Source organism: Myiozetetes cayanensis, unplaced genomic scaffold (genome assembly GCF_022539395.1).
Source record: "Myiozetetes cayanensis isolate MyiCay16 unplaced genomic scaffold, myiCay2020 scf1, whole genome shotgun sequence".
Lineage (NCBI taxonomy): Eukaryota > Metazoa > Chordata > Aves > Passeriformes > Tyrannidae > Myiozetetes > Myiozetetes cayanensis.
Window position 1 is genome coordinate 56,617,151 of NW_026086604.1, and position 25,663 is coordinate 56,642,813.

At 35.8% G+C, this 25,663-nt stretch overlaps 1 protein-coding gene across 6 annotated transcripts in view; it reads right to left on the reverse strand.

Moving 5' to 3' along the window:
• Window positions 1–954: 954 nt before the first annotated feature.
• Window positions 955–25,663, reverse strand: part of NETO1 (neuropilin and tolloid like 1) — a 62,748-nt gene continuing 38,039 nt past the window's right edge. The window contains exons 7-11 of one of the 6 annotated variants that reach the window (XR_007629940.1): window positions 18,086–18,314; window positions 6,791–6,904; window positions 3,886–4,444; window positions 2,698–2,786; window positions 955–1,480 (exon numbers count right to left, since the gene is read on the reverse strand). Coding sequence is in view for 4 of the 6 variants with exons in the window: in XM_050323831.1 (XP_050179788.1) it covers window positions 2,712–2,772; window positions 3,886–4,444; window positions 6,791–6,904; window positions 18,086–18,314 (963 nt within the window). In the remaining 2 variants the exon portion in view is untranslated. Of the gene's footprint in view, window positions 1,895–2,697; window positions 2,787–3,885; window positions 4,445–6,790; window positions 6,905–18,085; window positions 18,315–25,663 lie in introns of all 6 variants that reach the window. The other 5 variants (XR_007629939.1, XM_050324096.1, XM_050324010.1 and 2 more) reach the window with 5 other exon arrangements.

Consider the following 25,663-nt stretch of genomic DNA (forward strand, 5'->3'; position numbering starts at 1 on the left):
TGATAGCAAACAATTTAATCAAGCTAAAAACAAGTGGTGCAAAATATACTGTAAATATAGTGTACAAAAAAAGTAGTCAAATACCTGAAACCCTTCAACTTTTCATATCAGTCCTAAATCATATTTGTAGAAATCAAATTTTCTGTATTTTTAGTTATACAAATTATGTCTTATATATTTAAATAGCTCATACAGATCACCTTACTTTTTTATGCCAGTCTTTTAGGTTTTCTATTTTCCCATCTTTTTATACTTTGGGAAGATACATGCAATTCTTTAAGTTTTTCTCAATAAATCTAGCAACATTTTTCTATAGAGAAACCTAGCATCCATGAATGACACAAGATGTTTAAGAAGGAACTGGGATTTGTTTTACAACAGAATTTGGAAGATAACACTTTAAATAGATAATGAAACTATGCATTTTATGCATGGTTACTGAGTTCTTAAATATGAGGACTTTTAACTTTACATAATTGTGGCTTTTCAACCTATAACTTAGTTGTAATTTTGGTGTCAGTTGCTAATGTATGTAGCTTGAATTACAAATATAATTTATCTTGCATAAGGAAGTGGTTTATATCTGTATTTCTAAAATCGGAACCTAGACGCAACATTTGTGCAACTGATAAATATGTACCACCCTACCACACTGAAACAAAATTCTTAATAATTATCATGGAAATTAATTAATTAAGAGTACAGAACACCCTGTTTATCACAAATGTTTGAACTGAAATTAAGTGATCAGCTTTATGTATTATGAATCCATTTAAATCTCAAAAAAATAATGTATTTTGCTTTTCAGTAAGTGAGGGATGAGAGACAGATGATTTCCTTCTGTATCTGGGTTTCAAGTTCCTAGAAGATACTTTCTGAGCTCAATCTCACAAATTACACAGTATTGATAAATTAGGTAAAAGAAAACATTGCCATTAAACTCAAGGTACGAAATTATTATACATTTTTTTATGTATTTTTATATAAAAAATTACAAGTAGCAAGCATATGACACAGAAATGGAACAGTAACAGCAATAATTGTGAATGCATGCTTTTTACAATGTATCTAATAAAGGGATTTTTGCCAACTCAAATATTCAGTAACAAACATGCAGATTAATTTCTCAATGTCAAATTCAGTCATATTGCTAGATGCTTATCCAACAAACGCTTCTATTGAAGTGATTATGAATGGCTAAATACCTGATTTCAATAAATTGTTCCTGAAATTGGGAATTTAAATTTTAACAAAAGAAAGAGAGAAAAAGAAAAAGAGAAATGACTGATAACCATAATAACCAAAGTCTTATTGCCTTCTAGTAATTTTACTCAACACTGATTGCTGAATTTTGTCATGACATGAGAATAGCTGGTCAGAGAGTCCATAAAACCTCTAGCTGGTGTTTCCAAGGACGATAGTTTCACCTTTCATTGTAGCATGTTCAAAATCACCCAGGAGCGCACTATTCTCAAGCAGTCTATATAATGAAAACAATGTACATATAACAAAAGTTCAATGTAAATCTTCTTTCACATATCACAAAACATACAAGTAGAAACCAGACATAAAACATATAAACTTAAATAAAACTATGATTAAAAAAAAAAAAAAGGGTCAGTCATAGGAGCTAATTTCTTCCTCAAGTTTGTAGCAAATCTCCAAATATATTTAATAACTAAGGAGCACTTGGTGGCCAGCAACAAAATTGCAAAAGAAATATATTACTGTGCAATGGGAGTATCTTGCTAAGGAATTAAGATATGCCTATATTTCTTAAATTTGCATAAAGGCAATGAAATTAAATTAGAAAATTTTCCACTATTTCAGACAGCTGAGATAATTCATTATAAAGTTTTCCATTCAGAGTTTTCATGACTGCATGAATAGTTGTCTGAAAGCAAAAAAAAAAAAAAGTTAAAATATGTTCTCTGAAGAAAAAATGAAGAAAAATATTTACTTAATCTATCTACAAGCAATAAAACCATTAATGGATTCTTTCACTGTAAAATTGCTTTATACATATATACACATAAAAATGTATATACACATATCTATGTTTATATATACACATATGTAAATTGAAAGACTAGCAGCTATCTATAAATCCATCATCAACATCTGAGATTATGTTTATTGAGATTAAGTGCTGATAAAAATTATGCAAAATGAAAAGTCTAGGAAAAGACTCAAAAAAGTAAGTTTAATTTGAAAACATTAACATCAATGCTACAGAATCTCTAAACTTACCAGTACTAGCACATACTCTTCCCCCAACTCTTCACATAATCTTCCCCCAACAACCAAAAGCAGCTAGTTCTACATCTTACTGACCTGAGTTAGATTGCCAAGTTTTACGTACTATTTCACGTGCTGGGACTCTAAATTTTATTTTCATAAATAAGAAAAAAGAAACAGAAGAACCATGCAAAGTGCCTGACTTTATAATGTGTTTGGAATGAAGACTGAATTTAGCTGGGGCTGATTACAGTACTGTCAAGAATAAACAAGAAACAAATTTTGCTTAGTTTGCAATGTTAAAGTGGTCATCTGTCTTTCAGTTATCTTAGTATTCAACCCTGGCTCTCTCCATACAAGGTGATATACAGTTTGAGACCTAATAAGCATTTCAGAAAAACAACAAATGAAATGGAAAGCAACAGATGGTTCAATTTTTGTATAGATAAGTTTACTTACCTCAGGTTTGTCTCTTAGACCCTAGTGGTGTTGTACTCAGACTCATGTTTGCTTAGAGACCCAATGAGGCAGAACCTGGAATGTTATGGCTATTTCATTCAAAGTAATAGTGTTTGCATAGAAAAGAAGAAATATATGCATATACGTACTTAATAAACAGTACACTTTGATGAACTGATCTATATTCATGAAATAATTTACATAGGCATGCAGTTAGATTTAAATTTTCAAATAACTTTTTTTTAAAAGAGACAGAAATGCCTTAATGTGCAAAGAAAATATGGAGGGCATGTAAACACTCAAGAGAAATCCATAAATAATGCATGCAAGAGAAAACAAAAATATATTAAAAAAGGTTATGTGTGGTTTTTAAATGAATTGCTCATAAATGCTTTTGTTTTTCTTTTACTTGTAAACTTTTAATCATTCATATTTACAATCAGTGCAATATATTGAAAATATAGCTCTTTTATTAAAAATATCATGCTAACTTTACTTTTTTATTGAAAGCAAAGGTTCCTTTTAACTTCATTCTTATATGTAAATATATGAGTTCACTATGGTGCCTCATGTTCTAATTTGTCTATCTATCTTAGTATGACAAACAAAAATACTGTGATTAATAATTGAACAGATATATTAAAATTTGAAAATATTTTCATTCATTATATAAAAGTTAATGTTTCTTGATAAAAGGAGTTTCCTTACCCCAGGATTGTGATTCTCATTCTTGTGTCATGCACCAAAATGGATACATGTATTTTTTATTTACTGATGTATTGATTTAGAGATGGTTAGATCAACAGTGGATTATACTCAAGGCCACCTCAGTTACAAGGAAACTTTTCCAAAAACTAAATTCACACAATCTTCTTTGGTTTTTAAAAATTGTACCTGTTCTCTGTTGGTCTGTGTATGTATGCATGTGGGTATGTGCAAAATAGTAAAAACAAAAAGAAGAAATGAAGTAGATATGTAAAGCTGAGATACAGGATCCTTCAGGAACCAAGGAGGAGAGATGAGAGAGAGGCAGGAAGAGAAATAGTGTAATGGTATGTGCTATCAGGAAACAGAAATTTAAACAATAAGGAAAGGAGAAAAAAAAGTCTTTACTGAATAAAGAGGGCATATGTTTGGGCAATCAAGTCCTTACACAATAGTCTTCATCAAAAATCTATTGATACTGACCGCTGAACAGATTTATCATGTCTGGACAGCCTGTGACTTGTGGTTGGTACTTCTTCAATTTCGTCTATCTCACACGCATCTGCAGCATCTTGTGAGTAGCTATGCTTCATGACAAGGATATTTCTCCTGTTCATGGGTTGAACAAGTGGTTTTACAGGTTGGGGTTGTATTTCTGTCAAGACAGAAGCATCTCTTGTGCTGAGGTTACTACGGCTGCCCTTAATGCTAGACACTTGTGATCCACAGTGATGGTCATGAATGCATTTTGAAGAGGATCTCCGCAGTTTATGATAATTTTCAAAGTCATCTGCAACATCAGCAAGGTCAGCTGTAGTTCCTGTCCCTCTGAGGGTGCATAACTCATAATGAGGAGGCTCAAACACCTCCTGGAACACATTTTGATCAAAGTCTGTTTTCCTTTGGACAAATTTTTTACGAGGCTGCTTGATCTGTACTATAATAGATAAAACAATGAGGATGATCACAATGCAAGAAGTCACCCCAATTATAGTCCCACTGGTATTGGTAAGTTGGTCCAATAGGTTAGCTTTTCTTTTTTCTGTGTGACAGTAGGAAAAAAAAAAAAAAGGCACAGCATTAATTGCAGTTCAGGAATAAAAACAACCATGATGAGTTCACAGATTACTACAAAGCTGAGCCTAGTATATGTCTGAGTTCACTTAATCAATCTCACCAACAAAAGAGAAAAGAGAAAGAAATCAGGTATTCATGAAAGCCAAATAAACAACACACAAGTCCTCTGTGTGCCTATTCACTTGGACAGTTATTTATTCAAGGTATATTGCAAGCTTAATTAATGGCAAGAATTATATATGCTTTTTTATAAAAAGCAACCACCGTAACAAGCAGATGGCTTCAGTGTCACCTCTGAACTTCATTTGCCTGCTAAAGCCCCCAAGACTGTTACAGATGTTCTCTTCATTATTTTCTGTCCCTTTCAGTAAACATATGCAACTAGGACATTAGGACCAATGAAAGAACAAGATTTTACAGGATTTAAAAAGAAATTCTTCTTTGCGTTGTGAACTGTGGTGAAGTCCTAGTAATTGTGAGCTGACTGGGACTTTTGACAGCCTTCAATGAAAAAGCTAAATCAGGAGAAAATAGAAAAGTTATTCAAACTGAGATTTCAGAAAAGAAAAAACCAAATTGGTGCAAGTTATTTCTTTTTTTTTTATTCATTACCAAAACTTTTCTAAACACCCATAAATACACAAGAGCTGATCATGTCTACTACCCTTTACTCAAAGGTCTCTAATAGGTTAGTCAACAAATTCTGCATTGTGAATGATGATAAACAAAAATATGCAATAAAATAATAAAAACAAAACCAGTGTCACCCTACAGTTGTGCATCTCTCTCTGTGATTTGCTTTCAAATGGCTGCAGGCACATGAGATGGTGACTGAGCCTTGCAGAAATTCCAGTGAAAGCATTCTCATCTTTTTCTCTCAGGCATAGCAAGACTCGACAACTGTGATTAAGTTTCAACACCCAGTTTAGTGTAATTTTTCTTGGTAACCTAAAATATATCAAAGAACTTAACAAAAAGCCTTTGAAATGAAAGTTATTGGCACCAAAACAGTAACATCCATCTCTTCAGAATCTGCTAGATTCCAAAAATTAACTTTTCAGTACTCCCCATTGCCTACTCTTACCCAGTGTTTTTCTAACTGACTGACACAGACTCTGGAGAAAAAGCAGACTTAGAAAAAGCAGCACTGCAGCAAACAACCTTTTTTTTTTTTTTTTTTTTTGCTGGCATCAGCAAACCTTCTTTTCACAGTTAGGAAAAAAAAAAAAAAAAAAAGAGAGGATAAAGGCACAAGACCCAGTAAAAAGATACTTGGCAAAAGGAAGATGAAAATCATTCTGGAAATTAAGAGTCATGAAGGTTTTCTCTTTTCCTCTGTTCTGAAGAACTAAAGAATGAATAATTATTTCCCAATTTTATGTTTAATTTCTTTGAAGAATATTATGTTATGGCACAGTTTAGCTGTGTTCTTTTGAAGTATGCTTTCATTTGTGTTTTACCCTATTGCACTGCCTGTCAGGATTTTACAGGCTTCAGCAGACTTATGGGCTGAGTACTAATCCACCTCATTCTGAATTTTTTCTTGATTGGTTCCTAAATTTGGCATATCCCATGTTTCCAGGAACAAATCTGCATCGGGGGGGATGGGGGTGGATGGGGGTGGGCAGGAGGGAAGCAAACTGTTTCCCAAGCCTGCAATGTAAGTTAGTTAAGCTCTTTCCCTGCAGACAACACAGATGCTGACTTTTTTTTTTTTTCCAGAAACACAGCAACATGTAGAAACCGTTGTCAACACATGGTTAGGAACATCCCTCCCTCCCTATGAAACAGACATTACACCTGATTTCCTGTGCTTGTTTCTTGCTCTTCAATTTCTCTTGATTATAGGTGGATTTCTTTGCTTTCTTGCAGTGTTAATTTCACTTCACCTTGGCTTTTAAAACCACACGGGCTATTATGGGCATAGCACGCAACTAAAAGACACCTGCTGCCCATCCATAACTCCACTACAAAAGTACATATGACAAATGAACCGAAACATTACTTTTAATTATACTTTAGACTGTATGGAAAACAGAAACCAAGTGATCAGAAAGCCTCCCAGAAGCATATAACCAGCCAGAAGAATGTAAACAATGCAACACCACACATAATGAATGTAAACACTGCAAGTAAAATCCATTGCCATTTTTTGCCTCCCTTTGTTTTCTCTATTGCTTGATGTATGCTCTTCCTGAATTACTCTTCCTGAGTTTTCACACATCTGGCATATACTTTACAAGAAACTGAGGATCATTTGCTGCATCTCATGCAGTGTAAATGATTTGGCTTTTTCAATCCTACACATTACCTTTGCAGTGGTTTTCATCCCAGGGATACACACAGTTCTGGAGTCCGTTGCAGACCAGTGTATTGTTTATACACATATTACTATGGCAAAAGAATGCGTTGGCTTCACAAGGGGCTAAAAACAAGAGAGAAAAAGCTGATATTAAGTAGCAAAGCATTCAGTGCTCTGCAATACTCACATCTAGGAGAGGTCATGTAATCTGTAATAGGATAAAACTACACAAAACAGGTTCCTTGACCATAATAATTATTTGACACGCAGCACTGACAGCACTGAATTGATAGTCGCACACTTTTTATTTCTCTGTGGCAAGAGATTTTCAACTTTGTCTAAGATTACTGGACTTTCCCTTAGCCTGACTGTCATGGTTGCAGTGGGTTGGCCTGTTGATGGGCTCATTGATGGGGAGTCATTGATGTGTTAACAACAATTTTAGCCACAGATCCAAAATACATCACCCTATGGGCTGCTAGGAAAAGAGTTAACTGCCCACCAGACATATCCAATGTATAGGAAATCATTTCTTTTAAAGGTCATTGCTGAAACTCAGACTTTATAAGAAAACTTGTGTGACTCAAAGAACTCACTTTAGGGCCCCTCTAAATGGTGCCTGAGCATTTATACACAGATAAAGTAAAATTATTTTAAAAATCTTTTAGTAATGAGAAAGGCTACAGTTAAGAAGGACCCCTTTGATCACAAGTATGAAGATTAAAAAAAGCAACAGTCTTCAGTGTCCCTGAAGCCCATGGTCAAGAAGATGCATGCAGATTAAAACTGCAGGAAAAAGGCTTTACTGATGGTCATATATTATTACTTTGAAGAAGCTACTTGGAGGTCTTCAGAAGGAATCATACATGCTGATAATCTGTGTTGTTTACAGAAGTGTTGGGAGATGATTAGGTGTTGGCATTATGAAGCTACTACTCCAAAAATATATAACACAGTAAAGATAAATTACCCATTTTTCTTTTATTAAAACCAAACCAGAAGACCTTCCTTCACTTAGAAGACCTATAAACTTTATCAGTGTTAAATCAGTAAAAATTACCACCTTATGTTTTTTTTTTGTTCAAACATTCCAAAAGCATTATTGCAATTATTTTTAAGGGAAAGTTAAAAAGTAAACTAAGACTTAACTAATCAGAAAGAAGTTATGATGCTCATACTATTGATACTTTGAATTTGATGCTTCACTAGCAATTATTCTCCTCTGCAACTTTAAAATCAGTTCCTATGACAACACATATGCACAGTGCAGAGACTGGCTCAGAGCAGACAACTGCTCTAGTGATCTGCAAACTAAGTATGGCACAAAGTACTTATATTGTAGAACTTAATGACTCCATATATCATGTCAAGAAATCCACTTTTCAGTAAGTGTTTAAGTTCAGATATTCATAACTGACTATAATGGCTTGTTTGGAGGAGTTATGGTCTGTTAAATAAATAGTAAATGCCATCAAAATCAAAGTGTACACCTTCAAATATGTAACTGCTCACTCAGATATAACAGTATGCATATACTATATCTCTTAGCCAATGCTGAAGACATCAACCAGCTCTTTTCTGTTCACTGTTAAATTTTTTAAGATCTGATATACTATCTCCTAAGCTGCAGTGAACCTGATGAGGTTGTAAGTTTGTTACAGAAAGGATTCTACTTTAAAATGGACAGAAAGAACAGCACGTGCACATTAGAAAGGAAGGGTACTTTGGGACCATCCTTATCTATCTGTTGCTGTCATTTGGGGAGAGCGACGTTTGAGCCTGGAGGATATTGTGTCACATCACGATGCGACACCTCATATACATAACACATCAGAGGCATAATCATCTTTCCACACTAGTTGTTTCCAGGTGACGTGAGGAACTTTTGGGACTGGTTCTTTCCAAAATGCAGAAAGAGTCTCACTGTCTACTCTAAGAAAAAAAAAGGTGAAACAGAGGAAGTGAATTACGGAAAAGAGAAACCTAAGAAAATCTAAAGAGTCACCCATTCAAAACACATGGTAATAGGTAGGAAGTGTGCAAGAAAATACGACCTGAATGGAGGAAGTACAAGGAGTGACATGGGAACAAGAGAGGAAAAAACCAAAGATAAACCAACCAACCAACCAACCAACCAGGAGAAACAAAAACACAAACAAACAAAAAACCCCAACTGCAAGATTGGGATAGTCTATGTTAATAAAGCCACAAGGAAGAGAAAAAAAAAAAAAAAAAAGACAAAAAGCATTCAGAGTGGCATGAAGGACCTTAGAAGTGAAATGGGGGGACAGAGTGCTGTCTCTGAGCAGGTGGAACCTCCTAGATGTCTATGACTTGCTTTTGCCGCTTTAAAATCAGTCTGATTTAATCCTAAATGCACCTTCAAAGAAAGGATTAACAGTGGAAAAACAAATCCCAAAAGAAAAGAGAGCAATTTAAAGGAAGAAAGGAAAGTTGTGCAAGGTAAAAATAAAGAAATTCAGAAGTATAGTGGTGATAAGTAGAAAAGGAGAACTAAAGGAAGGTAGGTAGGAAGTGAAAGGAAGAGGAAGAAAGAGAGAACTGTACAGGAAAAGCAGATGTCAGGCATTCTGCACTGAAAGAAATAGCAAGATCAAATGAAAAATATTAGGAAATGTTTTGGACATGAGAGAAAAAATAAGGTCAAAAAGATAGACTTTTTTGCAGATTTAAAAGGAAGGAGTAATTATGCAAAGAGATGGCAGGGAGATCTGGAAATGAAAGGTAAGATAAAAGAAGAAAAATTAATGAAAAATTCAGTTTTTCTGAATTGTGCTGTTGAACTGTGGAGGAACAAAATGGTAAGCAAATAAATGTCAAAACAAGATAAATAGTGATGCAAAGCAATTTCAGAAGAGGTACAGCAAACTTAACAGGAGAGAAACACAAATGTAAGATTCAGAAAACTAATGACAAACAGCCCCCTCTTTTTCCTATTTATAAAAGTAGTCTCTCTGTGGTCCCATGAACCTGGATTGATTAAGATGCACAAGAGGTCAATATATTTCTCCCACTCTAATTAAGGCTTTTTGCTGGAATGAATGAACGTATCTAGGGAAGCTGAAAATTTGTCAGTCACATTGTACATTGAAGGAATTTCTTTTCTTGCCCTTGAAAAGGCACAGCAATGAGGTCTTGGGATGTTGCATCAAAGACATTCCAGTAATAGCAAAAAGATAAATGAACCTTTAGTAAACAGGATTCTTTTATAGCAAGATGGATCAGGTCCTGATGCTTTCCTGAAGCTGTTAGAGAACTCAGGATGGGAGTGGAATCAAGCAATTAAGGTTTGTGACATCAAGCATGTGGAATTTTTTCATAAAAGGAAGCCCCTGCTATCATTAACTTTAACGAGATATAACAGCACAAGCATCTCCACACAGCAGGAGCCATGCTCTATCACTCTGTGTTTTCCCCCATGACTATATAAATGCCCTTTATATGAGTGAGTAGCAGGAATAGAGAAAGCTCACTCAAGTGAGGAGCCAAGTAAGAGTTATTTGGTCATGATTAGTGGAAAGCCCAGTGTCAGCCCACAGCTACCAATATTATACTTTGTGTCTGGACTACTTGATCAGGGTCAAGAAGTCAATGAAATCAGCTAGAAATGGCCTCACATTCACAGGGTCTAGTCCTTATGGGGATTTTAACCCTGTGGAGGGCAACACAGCAGGACACAAGCAATCCAGGAAGTTTACAGAGTGCCCTGATAACTTCCTGACATAGGTAATCAAGGAGATGATGAAGGTAGCTCTGCTGTGCCTCATACTTTTATAAACAAGAGCCAAGCAAGGATATGAATGTCAGGAGTAGCCCTGGCTGCAGTGAGTATGAGATGGTGAAGTTCAGGATGCTGCAAAGAGGGAATAAGTTGGCTAATATTGTGAAGCCACTATTGATTATCTCTTTAAATTTGTGCTGACTGGGGCCTCAACAGGCTGAACAGACAGGAACGTCACGCAGATCAACAAAAGGAAACGTGAAGTCCTGTCCCTGGGAACGAATAACTTCATGCACTAGTACATGCTGGGGACTGACTGTTGCAAAGCAAGTTTGCAGAATAGGTTCTGTTATGGAATAAGGTGACCATGAGCCAGCAATGTGCCCTTGTGGCAAAGAATGTCACCAGCATGCTGGGCTGCATTAGAAACAGAATTGTCAGCAGGTTGAGAGATATGATCCTTCCCCTCTAAGGCTTGAGACTTCAGATGTGAAGAGAGGCTGAGAGACCTCAGACTGTTCAACCTGAAGAAGAGAAGGCTCGTGCAGGCTCTTGTCAATGCATACAAATATGCAATGGGAGGAAGTAAAGAAGAGAGAACCAGACTCTTCTTGGCGATGTTCAGTGACAAGACAAGAAGCAAGGAGAACTAAACGAAATATAAAAAATTCCCTTTAAAATCCAAGAATAAACTTCTACTTTGAGGCTGGTCAAACAATATTCAGGAGCTTGTTTACCAGAGACACAACCCTGAGCACCCTGCTGTAACTGACCCTGCTCTGAGCAGAAGGATTGGACTAGACCACATCCTGGAGTCCCTTCCAACCCCTTCGTGACTCTCTGGAAAAGGTGACTTCATAATTAGATTAATAGTAACAGCTGGGACACACAATTATATTATTTCTCCTGTGTTCCAAAGCTGCCTTGAGTCAAACTCTGCCAAGGTACTGGCTTAGAAATAGGTGAGGTAGCATATTCAGCAGAATGAACAATTCATAATGATTATACCAAACATGAGCAAATTAGAACTACACATATAATTCAAACTGATGTGTTTTAATAAATTTAGGCCTATGATAAATTCTTTAATTTTTACAGTATAAAATACTACCATCTAAATTAAATCACTAATTAAAGAAAAAATATTATCAAATGCTCTTTTTCTAGATTGGATTTGAACTGAGAATTATTTTAATACAAAATTACAGTTTATATAAAATCATATATATAATGAAAAACTTCAAAAGTTTTCATTCTATTTTTAATGATGATATTTTCTTTTTATGAACGTGTATGCTATGAGTAAGAATACCTTGTAACTTAATATACAAACAAATTTTATAGTTATTGAATTCATTATAATGTAACATAATCTTCTTTGCAACAAGTATTTATACTGAACACAAGATGGTGCCCTTATCCAAGAAGATACACAAGCAAGTGATTTAACAGGAATAAAAATGATATTCCAGTCTTTTTCAGGTTTAGGAAATGTGTACTTAAAAAACTCCACAACTATAATAACAACCCTATTTCTATTATTTGCTGTATATTTTGTTTCTAGTACAAATTAAGAGATTGTTATATAATTCATATTTCTATAAGGTTACCATCACTATTCAGAAAAGCTTGTGTTTAGTACCAACAACAGGACAAGGGGACATGGGCTCAAGCTCTGCCAGGGGAAGTTTAGGTTAGATGTTAGGAAGAAATTCTTTACAGAGAGGGTGATCAGGCATTGGAATGGCCTGCCCAGAGAGGTGGTGGATTCACCATCCCTGGAGGTTTTTAAAAAGAGATTGGACATGGCCCTTAGTGCCATGATATAGTAATTAGAGTTGGATCAGGGGTTGGACTTGATGATCTTGGAGGTCTTTTCCAACCCAATCTATTCTATGATTCTATGATTCTATGATTCTACTGCTTTTCAAATTCATAAAAATGGAACCAATGTAGTTGTCTATATTTTCTTACTATGGAAATGTTTTAGAAATGCATGTGTCCATATACTTTTTATTTATTAATGAAAAATGAATATTTTAATCCTGAATAGCCTTAACGCAGAGAAACATAAAGTGTATTAATAGTTCTTCAATGTGCCATTTTAACAAAGCAAGATGAAATAAAAGCAGTTATAATTTATATTTAAAAATATAATTATACTAGTTTCACTTAAGACACTAAAATAAATATCACAAGTAATGTATTCCAATTTACCCTATAAAATGAAAATATTTAGAAAGCAGTATAGAAGTTAAATATTCCATGTTATCAAAGATTACTATACTATTGTGATATTATCACATTAATAACAAACTACATTGTCTTTGTGCATTGAGCATAATTTTGTTGGGTATTTCAGGTTACTTTGGATATAAAATACAAATGTGGCCAGGTCAAAACATTTTTACAAGATGGAGTTAATAGCAGACTTGTTACGGAACTGGTCTAAAGCCTGGCTGTTCCACTTCAGTGCAGTGCTTTCCCCAGTGTATTTACACTATTTCTTAGCACTGCACAGAGTTAGTGCAACTCCTTTGCTTCTGGAGTGTGAACTGGCTCTGAGCAACCTAGCTTGGGTGCCTGTGTCATACTTCATTGAACTGTGTGGATTTACCCTTTGAGCCTGTTTCAGGGCAAGGATTTCAGGCCAGGATTCGATAATCTTAAACAAATGCCCTACATCACTTGCTATTTTTAGTCTTATCTCTCTTCCCCTCTTCCCCCCCTTCCCCTCTTGTCATAACATTTTTGAGAGGTCTTGCTTCCTCCTAAGGGTAAATGGGAAAATTCTGAAATTTTAACAATGGTTAGATGTAACAAACGTTTTACACTGAAGTCATTAGACAATTCACATCTACTCTTCATGTACTCAAGACAGTTCATTGCATCATGCTCTGCACATGAATTCTTTAAGTACAGATCATTTGGATTTTCCTGTTGTTAATTCCTGGAAAACAGAGCTTTCTTTCCTCCACGAGAGGAAGAAAAAATAAATTCTTCAAATGTTCCTTGAATCATCCTTGAAAAGGAGGAAGAAGTTTTCTAGCAGCCTCTTAAAAAAAAATATTCATCAGTCATACCAAGAGAGTGTTTCAGTTGACTTATTAAAATTATAAAATTATTAAGCTGGTTTTAGTACTGTACACTACAAGTATATCACCTAAAGTAAAATTATTATCTTTTCATTTGCCATCAATGAAATAAAACAAAAGTCTTATTAAAATACAGAAACTTGAAAATGAAATGTGCTTAATACTCAGTGTTCTTTCCCAGTCATCCTCACACATGTCTGTTCAATATAAATGTAACTTTTATGGATAGTTAATATCAGATACACATCGATAATCTTGTCTTTATAAAAAAATATCTATATGTGGTTTCATAGGTTTTTGTTTGGGGTGGGATTTTTGTATTTTTTTGGTTTTGGTTTGGTTTTGGTTTCAGTTTTTTGGTTGTTTTGGTTGTTGTGGGGTTTTTTTTGGCTTAATTTCATTTGATTTTGTTTAGTTTTTTGTTTTGGTTTTTCCAAGTTTTTTTTTTCTTTGGCTGGTTGGGTTTTGGTTGTTTTTATTTTTTGATATACAAACTCGCCAGAGAATGGCAGCTCAGGAGCATGTGCTCAGAGCTCCAGTCTGTGTCCAGTTTATGCACTCTAGGAACCACAAACCTTTTTTTGTTCAGAGTCATTGGGATGCTTAGGCAGGGAGCGTTTTTTACTAGAGGTAACTGCAAGCAGCACAGAGGGGAAGAAAATCACAGATAAGTGCTCACCAGTAAGGAGGCAATCGCAGTGGTTTCTTTTAATTTATTAGTGTGGAAGCAGAGACCCAAACCTGCAATCTGTTTATATTCCTAGTCCTTGAAAAGGGAAACTGCCTGTTCACATGTTGCACTTCATAGAATCATAAAATCACAGAATCAAGCAAGTTGGAATAGACCTCCGAGATCATCAAGTCCAACCCTTGTTCCAAGACTGCCGTGGTTACTAGACCATGGCACTCAGTGCCACATCCAGTCTCATCTTAAAAACCTCCAGGCATGGTGAATCCACCACCTCCCTGGGCAGCTCATTCCAATGTCTGATTACTTCCTCTGTAAAAAACGTCTTCCTAATATCCAACCTCAACCTCCCCTGGCACAGCTTGAGACTGTGCCTTCTTGTTCTGCTGCTGGTTGCTTGGGAGAAGAGACCGACACCCACCTGGGGAACATCAACTTGATGTTCCCTTTTTTAATAGTATCCCTTAGCTTTACCACAACAAACACAGTCCTTAACACTGCATACCTGAAGTCCCTTTTCCCCACTTCCCATGCTGGTGATCACCTTCAAGCCTGTAAACAAGGACTTGGGTGCTGTTACTTGATAAAACTGCTCACTACTCTTCTGACAATGGCCTTAAATTTCTATCTAAGTACAGTTTTTGTTATTAAAAACAAAGTAAGAATGATAGAACTTGTGCTCCATTAGAAAAGTCACATGTGGCAGGGCTTTAAAAACAGGCTTAGAGCTCAAAGGAACAATAAAATAAAGAGAAGGAATGATGTCTTTCTCGTCTGTGGTTTCTGGTGCAGGGTTATGGGCAGAGAAGGAAGCAGTGCTACCAAAGAGCAGTCAGATGTGAGAGAGCAAACATCTTGCCTGCTGTGCATACAGAGGGTTTTTCTCTTATCCCATATGCCCTGGTTCTACAAATCTTCTTTTAGGCTAAAGCGTAGGTGTGTCTGCTGAGGAACAGCTCCCTGAAGAAGCTGTAGGTGTAGCATGTCTGTCATTAATCAGGCTGGAGATCACTCTCCAATCATGGAAAATGAAATGAACAGTTAGTCAGTGGGCGAAAAAACAAAGACTCATTTTTCAAGTCTTCTTACCAAATGAACACCTTTTGATGTGTCTTTTGATGACACCAGGTTTCTTATTTTCTTTTTTCTGATTCTTATATTAATTTATTGGATATTTAAAATCTAGTGTAGATAGTGACTGCCATACAAAAAAATATGATTATGCTTAGAAGATATCTTAAATATTAAAAAGATAAGGACATAAGCAGACAAATCCCAACATGACAGTTGGAAAAGCTAATAATGCTGATAATGAAATATCAGAGCATCGCTGTAAATTATCACTCATTAAGAATTAACTGGTTATTAAGTGTTTAGAGCTCTACTACTGTTTTGATGACGTGAGAATCATTCCTGATTTTCTGGCATAGGAAATCTCATGCATTGCATGCCTTTCTTTCAGACATATTTATAGCACTATTGCTCTGAAAGTATCATTGCTAAAGGTTTGGAAATTTGTAAGACCACTTTTTAGATGCCAACAAAAAATACATACATATTTCAAATGTATTTGGAAGCCATGATCAAACCATATGAAAATAATCATATAAGAAATCTCTTTAGGACTTCTTTATTCTACACAAATGTCACATCCCCAGGAAATGGCTCTATAACAAGAATTAACACCGAACAGACTTACACTGAAAGAAAATGTTGCTCAGGCTCAATAGCCTGTTTCCAAAAAATACCACTTCCAGTTCACAGAGCCCTGTGTAAGGGAAGAGTCAAACTCAACAACTTAACTCCACACTAAGGAGAGGAACTTGGGGAGTAACAAATCACAACACTTCCTGGTCATTTTGACAGGAGCAGTAAATACAGGAATTCTACTTTTGCACTCTTTGCTCTGCACAGAACCGCAACATAAATGTAATCTTCTATTTTGTTCCTTCCTCAACTCTAGATGAACAACACAAAATTTTTCATCTTTGTCCCCGAATAGAGACACAGGTGTCTGTTCCCTGATGCACATCACCCTGAATGAGGTCTGACATTCCCTCTCTTCCATGCAGATGATCTAATTATTCCCACACGCCGCTGAAAGACGTTGCAGTTTACATGCCATGAGCCGTGTCTCACAGTGTGTCTCACTGACATCTGTTCTAGCTGACTTCTGACAGCCAGCACCAGCATGCAGCATAGGGCAGGACTTACAGACAACTGACATGACACAGAAAGCACCATCTGCATCACCTTTAAATCTTTAAAGTCAATTTCCAGCATTACAATCACAGATGCAGTTTCTTCTATTAGTTATGAGCAGGCTGCGTAGACATATTTCAAAGAACAATTTAGCCTTCAATAATTTTTTGGTTTTTAGTGAGCAATGACTGTTCAGAGTGAATTCACAGAAAACACATCTTATTAGTATTTCAAATTTCCTACTCAGAATACCTTGCTGTATAAACTGTCATCTGCTTACAAGAACAGAGTAGCTCATAAGATGTAGTATGTCAGATAAATATATTAGGAATACTGTAAGAGAAAAATAACATGCATTTTTCCTTATTTTCCTTTAAATATGAGAGATTGGTGAACACACACTTATTCAAACCTTCATTTCAAGTTAGTCATCATGGTGTTTCACTCTCCAGTTCTTTATATGCTGTGAACCTCCAGTGTCTATGCAGTTGTTTCTAAGGTAACAGATCAAGATGCCTTGTGAAAAAATGAATCAGATCTTGAATATTCAAGACATCTCCAGTTGCAGAAATGAGAAAAGGGCAGTATCATCTCAACTGAGGGTTCTCAATCTTTTAGAGCCTGGCCTAATTTGCAGGTAAGAAAAATATAATCCATCCTAAGACTGCAAGTGTGAGAGTACAGTGGCGCATGCAGTTTCAGGCATGTAAACTGTCAGAAATTTTTAATCAGAGCCATAATTAAAGAATTACGGAGGCTGTTCTCAACAGAGTCTCATTGCCTCACTGAAGGGTACACACACACAGAATGCAGATGAAGAATGTGTTTGGTAAGATTGAGCCTTCATTATAACCACTGACAGCTGTGCAGAAATCTTTCTGTCAGATATGTGAGGCACAAACCAAAAAAACATTAAAAATTAACGTGAACCAGCATGTGAAAATAAATGCATGTACACCTTTCTCAAGAGACCAAAAATGTATTATTTCCACCAAAGAAAACGAATTGATATCTTTCACAGGATTACCTCGGTCAATAATTTTCAGTGAATGGAATTACTGGGTTTTGTTGAGGTTTTTCTTGTTGGTTTGATTGTTTGTTTCTTTAAGTTGGCTAGAACTACCTTCTGTTTATTGCTTATTATCTGAGTCCAGAATTCATATAAACAAATAAATGCACCTAAGGCACATAAAGAGAATATTAACTGAAATATGTAAAATATGTAAAAATAATTGAAAAAACCTTCAGAGCTTTATTATTTTCCATGTTGTGTAAGGAAAAGTTGAGGCATAGCACCCTGGTAACTTGGGGATCAGACAAAAGTCATGGTCATATGACTGTACAGGTCATGACTGCTTCTACTTGTTTTCCTGTTTTTGAATCTTGTGGTCTATCTACTGCATTACAAATTACTTGCTCACTGCAAATGCATGGCATAAAAACTGTTCCAAATATTTACACAGCTTGTTTGGCAACATTCTTCAGCGAACTACTCTGCATGAAGAAAATATTAACAGATTTCTAGACTGGTATCATTTTAACAAACTGAAAGGCAGATGCATTGATTAGGGTCTTACGTTCTTGGAAAGATGTGAAGAGCATCTGGAATCGGCTGTTTCGACTGCCTTCATCTGCCCACATGCGGATCACACCAAGACCTGTCCGCAGCATTACATCATTAGCAACAGTGCTGCAAAACTTTGCTTTCAAATCCTCCACGGAGCTGCTTCCATCATAGACAGCTACAAAATTCCTTTTGCATTCATTGGAATTCTGCATCTCGTAGTCCAAGAATCGCAAATAGATCTATGAATCAATCAAACAACAAAGGCAACATGTACAGATATTTGAGAATGACTGAAAAACATTAAACAACTTTGCTCTACCTTGTAGGAGAAAGAGTACACACCACCACCATCAGAATAATTTTTCTGGAGCTGGTGATCCATAGGGCACTTCCTTGTAAGGGCATTAATATGTAATGAGTATTATTTGTACTTCCTGGTATTTTGTCTCGCTTCAAATCTATCAGAAAATCTAGGTACTTTTTTGTTCTTATTTGTTATAAGGTCCTAATTTCAAAATATATACCTTTCTTTCGGAAATATGTATAACAGTTCTTCAAGCTGAAGGACAGACAAGCTAGAAATTTCTTCTTTCACTGCTTGGCACGATATTGGTCTATTACATGCTTGGCATGGAAAATAATAAGGCAAATCAGTGCAGCTCCCTCCCCAGAGTCAGTATGTGTCATCTTTCTATGTCCCTGCTACACCGGCTCAGGAAGTGAGAATCTGAGAGCCAGGCAGAACTCAATCATTACCTTTTTTACTATCCCTCAAGCAATTTTTCCACCATCTTGTCTCTTCTAAACAAAAGTTTGTGGTATATGACTTCATAATTTAGGGTTGAAATCAGGCTTACTTTGTGGAAACTTCTGGAAACCTAGAAAGTTTCTTAGGAAATGTCTCTTGCATACAAGCTAAGTTGTCTCATAAAGTAATAGATATAGTACCTTTTGCAAAGAACTCTTTAAATCTACCTAAAAAGGAGCAGGGGTGACGACAAAAGGCTATTATTTGATATTCAAGTGTATATGGACTTCAACAGGAAAAACCACTAATTTTAAAAGCATTTGAATATACAAGCAAAATCAAATATTCCATTAACAAAGAAGGCAAGCAGTATTTTCAATAGACACATGACACATAATCAAACTGTCAAGGGTACCTGGGAGACTTCAGGGTGAATTACATCAAAAATAATATAAAAAGAGAGTAAACATCCAGCATACAGCTGTGTGCATCTCCACTTGAAAAAATAACTAAAAAGAACCCCCACTGTATTAGATATAAAATATAAGTTTTTTGAAACAAAATTATTGACATCAGGTATTTTTTTACATGCATAGAACAATTGCTTAATACACTATTCTGAATTTACATAAAGTACACAAACATAGCATACCCTAGTAGCAGCAGGACTCACCCTTTCAATTCATGAATACATTAAAGCTCTTATGGTTTGAGAATTAGGTGCTCTTAAGCAATCTGCTACTGTTTAATAATAGCTCAGATTTTTTTTATAAGCCTTTTGAGGTAGCACATTATGGTGCATTTTCATTCCTTGTTAGGTTTTGCATAACTGTTTCTCTAAAAAGAGTACCTGTAGAAAAAAATTTTACTAGTAAATGAAACTTGGTATACTAAGTTTCATTTTGCTCGCCACAGCTTCTTTTAGTATGTTATTTCTTACACTAACCCCTTCTTATGTTCCACCCCTCCCATCATTCAGGAGAATTCAGAGGAACATATTTAAATTAAATTCAACTAAGTGAATTCTACTTTCACCACCTATCTTGGGGTTTGCATACTATAAATTAAGAAACTGTTTTTATTGATTTCTATGAAATGGAGCAGTTAACAGCAACACACAAAGAAATATTCAGATGGAAATATCTTACATGAAGGCATACTTTTTATAGTGTTTTTCATTTCATTTGTTGGTTGCTCCAGTAAAGCAGTGGAATGATACATACTACTGTCCTGACAGAGAAAGATTTCACATGGGGAAGGGAGGTATGGGAAGAGGCAGAGCCGTGATACCCACACCCAGCAACTGGCCCATAGTTTGGACACACCAGCGTTGCTCCTGCTCAAACAAGAAACAGGCTGTGCAGCCCTGGCACCCAGCCTCTCCTGTGAATCTGCTGAGACAGTCCATAGTCCATCTCTGCATAACTTAGTACAGGGAGTTAAATGTACACCTTGCTTTTCTTTTTCTCCATTAACAGAATTAGTCTGCTTCAGACAGGCACTTCAGTGCTTGCCAGCTTTGTTACAGGTAATGCAACAAAACCCTCCTGCAGCTGATTTTATGCAATATTGTATAAACGTGACTGTTTTCCAGGAAGCACAGCATGTCAGATAGCTGTCTCACAGAGAAGAACAGTTAGTTTCCAACATATTTTTGTCATGAATCATGACTTTAACACTATATATGCCTATCATATGTATACCATCTGTATGTTACAAAATACCATATACACATGATAGACTACACAGATATAAGGCAATGTATCGCATCACATTTTTATCACATTTTTATCTATTCCATTTTCAGGAAAGCTGTTATTAACTCCAGAAAAAAATTATCATAATGTGACTACAGAATAACAGTAAAATTACACCTACTGGGTGAAAGACCTCTCATGCTTGTTCACGTTCTTTACTTCTACCCTGCTGTCTTATATACATGCATTTATATGTTCAAGTGTATGTTCACATACATATATGTAAGCACACGTGTAGCTTGTAAAGAGTATCCCATTTCAGTGCTGAGATGCAATTTTTATGAGTTCTCACTCTTACTAGAAATGTGTGCTAATCCTCACTGGGGTTACAAAATACCAGCTCTCACAGCAATTTCCACCATTCATCAATTATTCCTGTTCTGTTCAACCATCCTATTCATACAACAGTATAGCCAAAATCTTATTTCTATGGGTTTATCATTTGATGTTCTCTAGTTTCTGGCATCACACTAGCCTTATAAAATAGTAAAATATTTCTTAGAGTAGCAGTCATAAATGCTGAAAAGGAATCAAGTGAATAATAACTTAGCATTTTGCTTTGAATCTTTCAGTGAAGAAGCCAACACCTTCAGTTCTTCCCAGGACAGAATTCTGCTGTCAGTCATACCAGTTCATTCCTCTGTGTGAGAAATTCAGCTAACAACATATACAGACTTGATAGCTACTGGAACCATTGGAAAGAAATATTTGATTTAAAAATCTATGTCTATCCTTCAGAAGAAAGATGCCACCTTCTCCAATGACATGAAGTTTCCTAAATTAGACTAAAAAATTTCTGATATTCTGAGGTGAGCTGGATTTTCATTCTCAAAATCTCCTTTGGAGATGACTACTCCCAGAACTTTATATAAAATAATGAGGACTTGATACAACACTCACTGAAATCAGTGGGTATTTTTCCATTTACTTATTTGGATGAGACCTTTGGATTAAGACTGCAGTGAATTCTCAAAAACAAGAAACATTACATACACTGACAATCTGATATTGGATCTGATTTTATTTTAAGGAGCTGGAATAATTTAATTGCATCTGCACGCCTCTGCCAACTTTTATGGTTTTATAACTATATATTTGCCATTGTTCCTGTCACTGGCTGTAAGACCCACACTGGCAGAAGAAAATGACTAATAAATTGAGTTCCCCGAGGAAAGAATAAAACTGATTATATGACAAACTCTTACCTAATGCAAAATGTTCCCTATACATAGCTTTTTGAAATCAGTGGCAATATTCTCATTACTTTCACTGGTATGTGGATCTCACTAAAAGAAATTATTAAGAAAATGAAATAAAAATTATCAATATTTCTGGTTATTTCATTTACAGAGACTTTAGCCATTACTTCTACCAGTAGTGGATAAGGAACTTTGTTCCCCTGAAACAAAACAAATGAACTAAAGAAGAGGTCAAAAACTCAATCACCATCTGCTTTCATTAAGAATTTTTTCACTGATGCCAATAGGAGCTTTTGAAATGAACATTTCCATAGATACTGACACATTATATTACCATAATCGGAGCATTCTTGTTGAAGAGAACATCTTGTTTGAAAGGAGCATAACTGCTATATCTTCTTTCATATTTTTGCTGCAAAGTTTTAATAAGACACTCTTCTCAAATCATCCATTCCACATTACCTAGAAGAGTGGGCTGCTCAAGTATTAGATTTACTGAGTTTTGAGATGTCACTGCAAATGCCAATGTCATTAGCAACAAAACTGATTAAGCCTCACTGAAACTGTGGCATATATAATTTACTATCGGTCACATTATATTTTAAATAATTGTCTTGTCACATTTAAGGTTTGTATTGTAATCATGAAAAATAATCAAAAAGAGAAATGCTGGATAAGTTTTACTATTCTTTTAATTTAAATCTGAACACAACAGAAATCTCTGACTGCACATATTAGCAAAAAAAATATAACCCATTATAATCTATAAACCTCAGTAAAATGGTCAGATTATAATCTCTTCATAGTGAATCACTTTTGATGAGTTCTGCTTTTTAATCAATCACTGAATGTTAGGGCTGACAACATGATTGATCAGACCAGTCAGGAAAAGCTTCAAACCATATCCCAGCGCATCAGACTTAATATATGTGCACAGACACTCAGTTCCCTTAAACGAAACCAAACCAAACAAACAAAAAGCCATCGTTCAGATGCCAAAAGTAATTTAGACATAAGAGAAAAACCTCAGCTCCATCCAAGCATAATGTCCAGATTTCGCATATTCAGCTTCTTGGTTCAGTCAATTCACTTGTAACCACAGGACTGGGTTAAATCATCCTATGTCCTTCCCCATTGCTCAGTGATCATTTACAGCACCTGCTTGATCCTGCATCTTTTTCAGCTCTATGCAATTAGCAAAGGGCTTTCAAGATGATACATACAGTCTTTAGGCCTCAGAAGCCCTGTTTTTTAAAGCATACTGTGCAAACACTAATTAATCTCCTTTAAGGCAACAAGGTGCCAAGGTATACCAGCCTAAAAAGCATATTATTACTGATGATGCTTGAATTTGTCTTCTGATGTGTCCTGTCTTCTTGCTTGGATCTTAAACTTTATTTCAATCAACATTACTTCAATATAAAAGTGTTAACAGTACATGTTCTGTTTGGATTTTTGGTTGGTTGGTTGGGTGTTTTTTAGATTTTTGGGCCTTCTGTTACCAGTCTGGGAACATATTGTGCAAACAGAGAACTCCATACCTCATATTTTCCTCTCTTCTGGGGCTGGAAGAATACTGTCTGTCAAAGGTGACAACATTATACAGTACTTCTAAGGCCCTGTGATTCACAGGCAAGGCTCAGACATCAAAACGCCATTTTCTTGGACAAGTGAAGCTCTTTGGGTTTCTTCGCTTTGTCCTATTTGTTTCTTCAAACTTCTGGTGACTACCCAACAGCTGACATTTATTCTAACTGTCAAGTCACCCTCATTCTTCTCTAGTCCAGTGCCAAAATGCTTGCAAATGACAACCTTTACAGCTCCTTGGTGTTGTTCTGCTCTTTAACACTGAAAACTGTAGATCAAATCCTGATTCTGCAGTTCCTTTTGGCAGATGTTTTATACTTTCATCAGTAGCTTTTTTTTTATCACATTTCCTACTAACTATTTGGTTTGAGGATGCTGAGGTTGGTTATATTTCTACATCTGAATGGAATAAATTCACGGGAACTTAAAACTGGTGGTTTTGTCAGTGTTACTTTGACATGTGCATTAACATGCCTGCTAGCAGAGTTTCTACATACATGTAATTGTCTTGCACCTTCATCTAAGAAAATTGTTTCAAATAAGTGATTTTAATAGTTTAATGTAGATAAACAATATTTTCTACTTGTTTAAATATAATTTGTTCAACTTTGTTCCAGGGATGTCATATAAATGTGTTGGGCTTTTTTTCTTTCATAATATTATTTGCATTATCTGTATGTTAGCAAGCTTCAGAGCTTTTTCAGAGATAGAGTTCATCTGAAGCCTGCAAAAGAGACTCTGGCTATTAGGTTGCTCAGTCTCTAAATTTCATTTTTCTGTAATATTTTAAGAATTAAAACTCAAATGGCTCCTATTAAATTTTAGTGCACTACTTAAAGCTTCTCTTCTACACCTGATTAAGAAGCCTACAAAAATTAGGGATATGGTAGCCTGCCAGTGCTGACAGCTTAGACTGCTTTTCTTGCAGGGCTCATTTAAGAGCACTAGTTTCCACTTCACATGGGAGAGCAGAAGATGTTTTGGTTTAGTCAGTTTGATTCACTGCATGTTTCCTCCTAACTGGAAATGCATGCACAACAAGCTAATCTCTCTCTGGACTACACTCCATATGAAGTCTGGCACCAGGAACCATCTCTTTATTTGGTTAGGTGCGAGGATACGAGGTCTAGCATGACAACAGTGACAAGCGATTTAGAGCCTCTGCCAGGTAGCAGTACCTATTCTTTGTAAATATGCAAGTGTCTTGGTCACACTGGGGCTCTTGGCCCATGCCCAGCCTCATCCTGCTTCTGCTTCTGCTCCTCAACGGCTTTGCTTGAAGCAAACGTCACCACTCCCAGGCAGCTTAGTGTTAAGGGTACTGCAATAATATGTCAAAACTAGATGCTCATTAATTGACACTTTTGGTTCCTCAATCTTTTGTGGTTTTCTCAATCTTTTCATTCTAAAACCTATAAAGATATCTTCTTTGCCCCACAGCTTGCTCAGGTGGGGCAAGAAAATTAGGCATCACTTTGTCTAAAAAGCTTCTAACTTGATTTTTTTTCTCATGATATAAATACAGAGGGTATCCCTGCTATTTTCTCAGAATAAATGTACTTCCTGCGTATTCCTCCAGAACAGATTACTTCCACTGGACTACATTCAAATTCATTCTTGCCTATCTGTACTTTTTGATGCTGTTTCCTGAGCTGCCCAGAGCTTCTGGTAATAGTGCTTATAATAGCACTACTCACTGTTTTTTCCTAGCATATTGGTATTTCCCAGCATATCGTATTGGTAAACAGTTTATTAATCTTATTGTCACATTCTGCTGTCTTTTTTTTCTACAGAACCTCTGAAAGAGCAAGCATGACACAATGCTTGGGAAAGTTGTTCACCCAAGGGTGCAGTACTTGAGTACAAACATGCATTCTATCTGCCTGGGAGACCTTGTCAAACTCTGCTGACACATCCAATGTAGAAAAACACTTGTTGATATTAGTCTCCAAAATTCCACCCTTAACAGAAAGTAATAAAATACTACAGTTCTTTTTATTTTCTTATTTTCTATTCCTAAGTACAGAAACTTTGCTTATCCAGTGCTTGTAGGCAATGATATCTCTGAAGTTTTTCAAATCCTTATGCAATAAGCTTATACACTTCTTTCTTTGGGCTTTGTTCTCCAGAGAAGAATTTTCAGATGGACATGTTCCTCCAGAACTTTACTCTTCTGGGTGCACTGGCACATTCAGTCAGCATCTCACTTCTTAATTATGCATTCTTGCTCTGATTACTGATTGAAGTCACCTTCTACATGAAGTGCAGAAACTCCAATATTACTGAACTCTAAATTC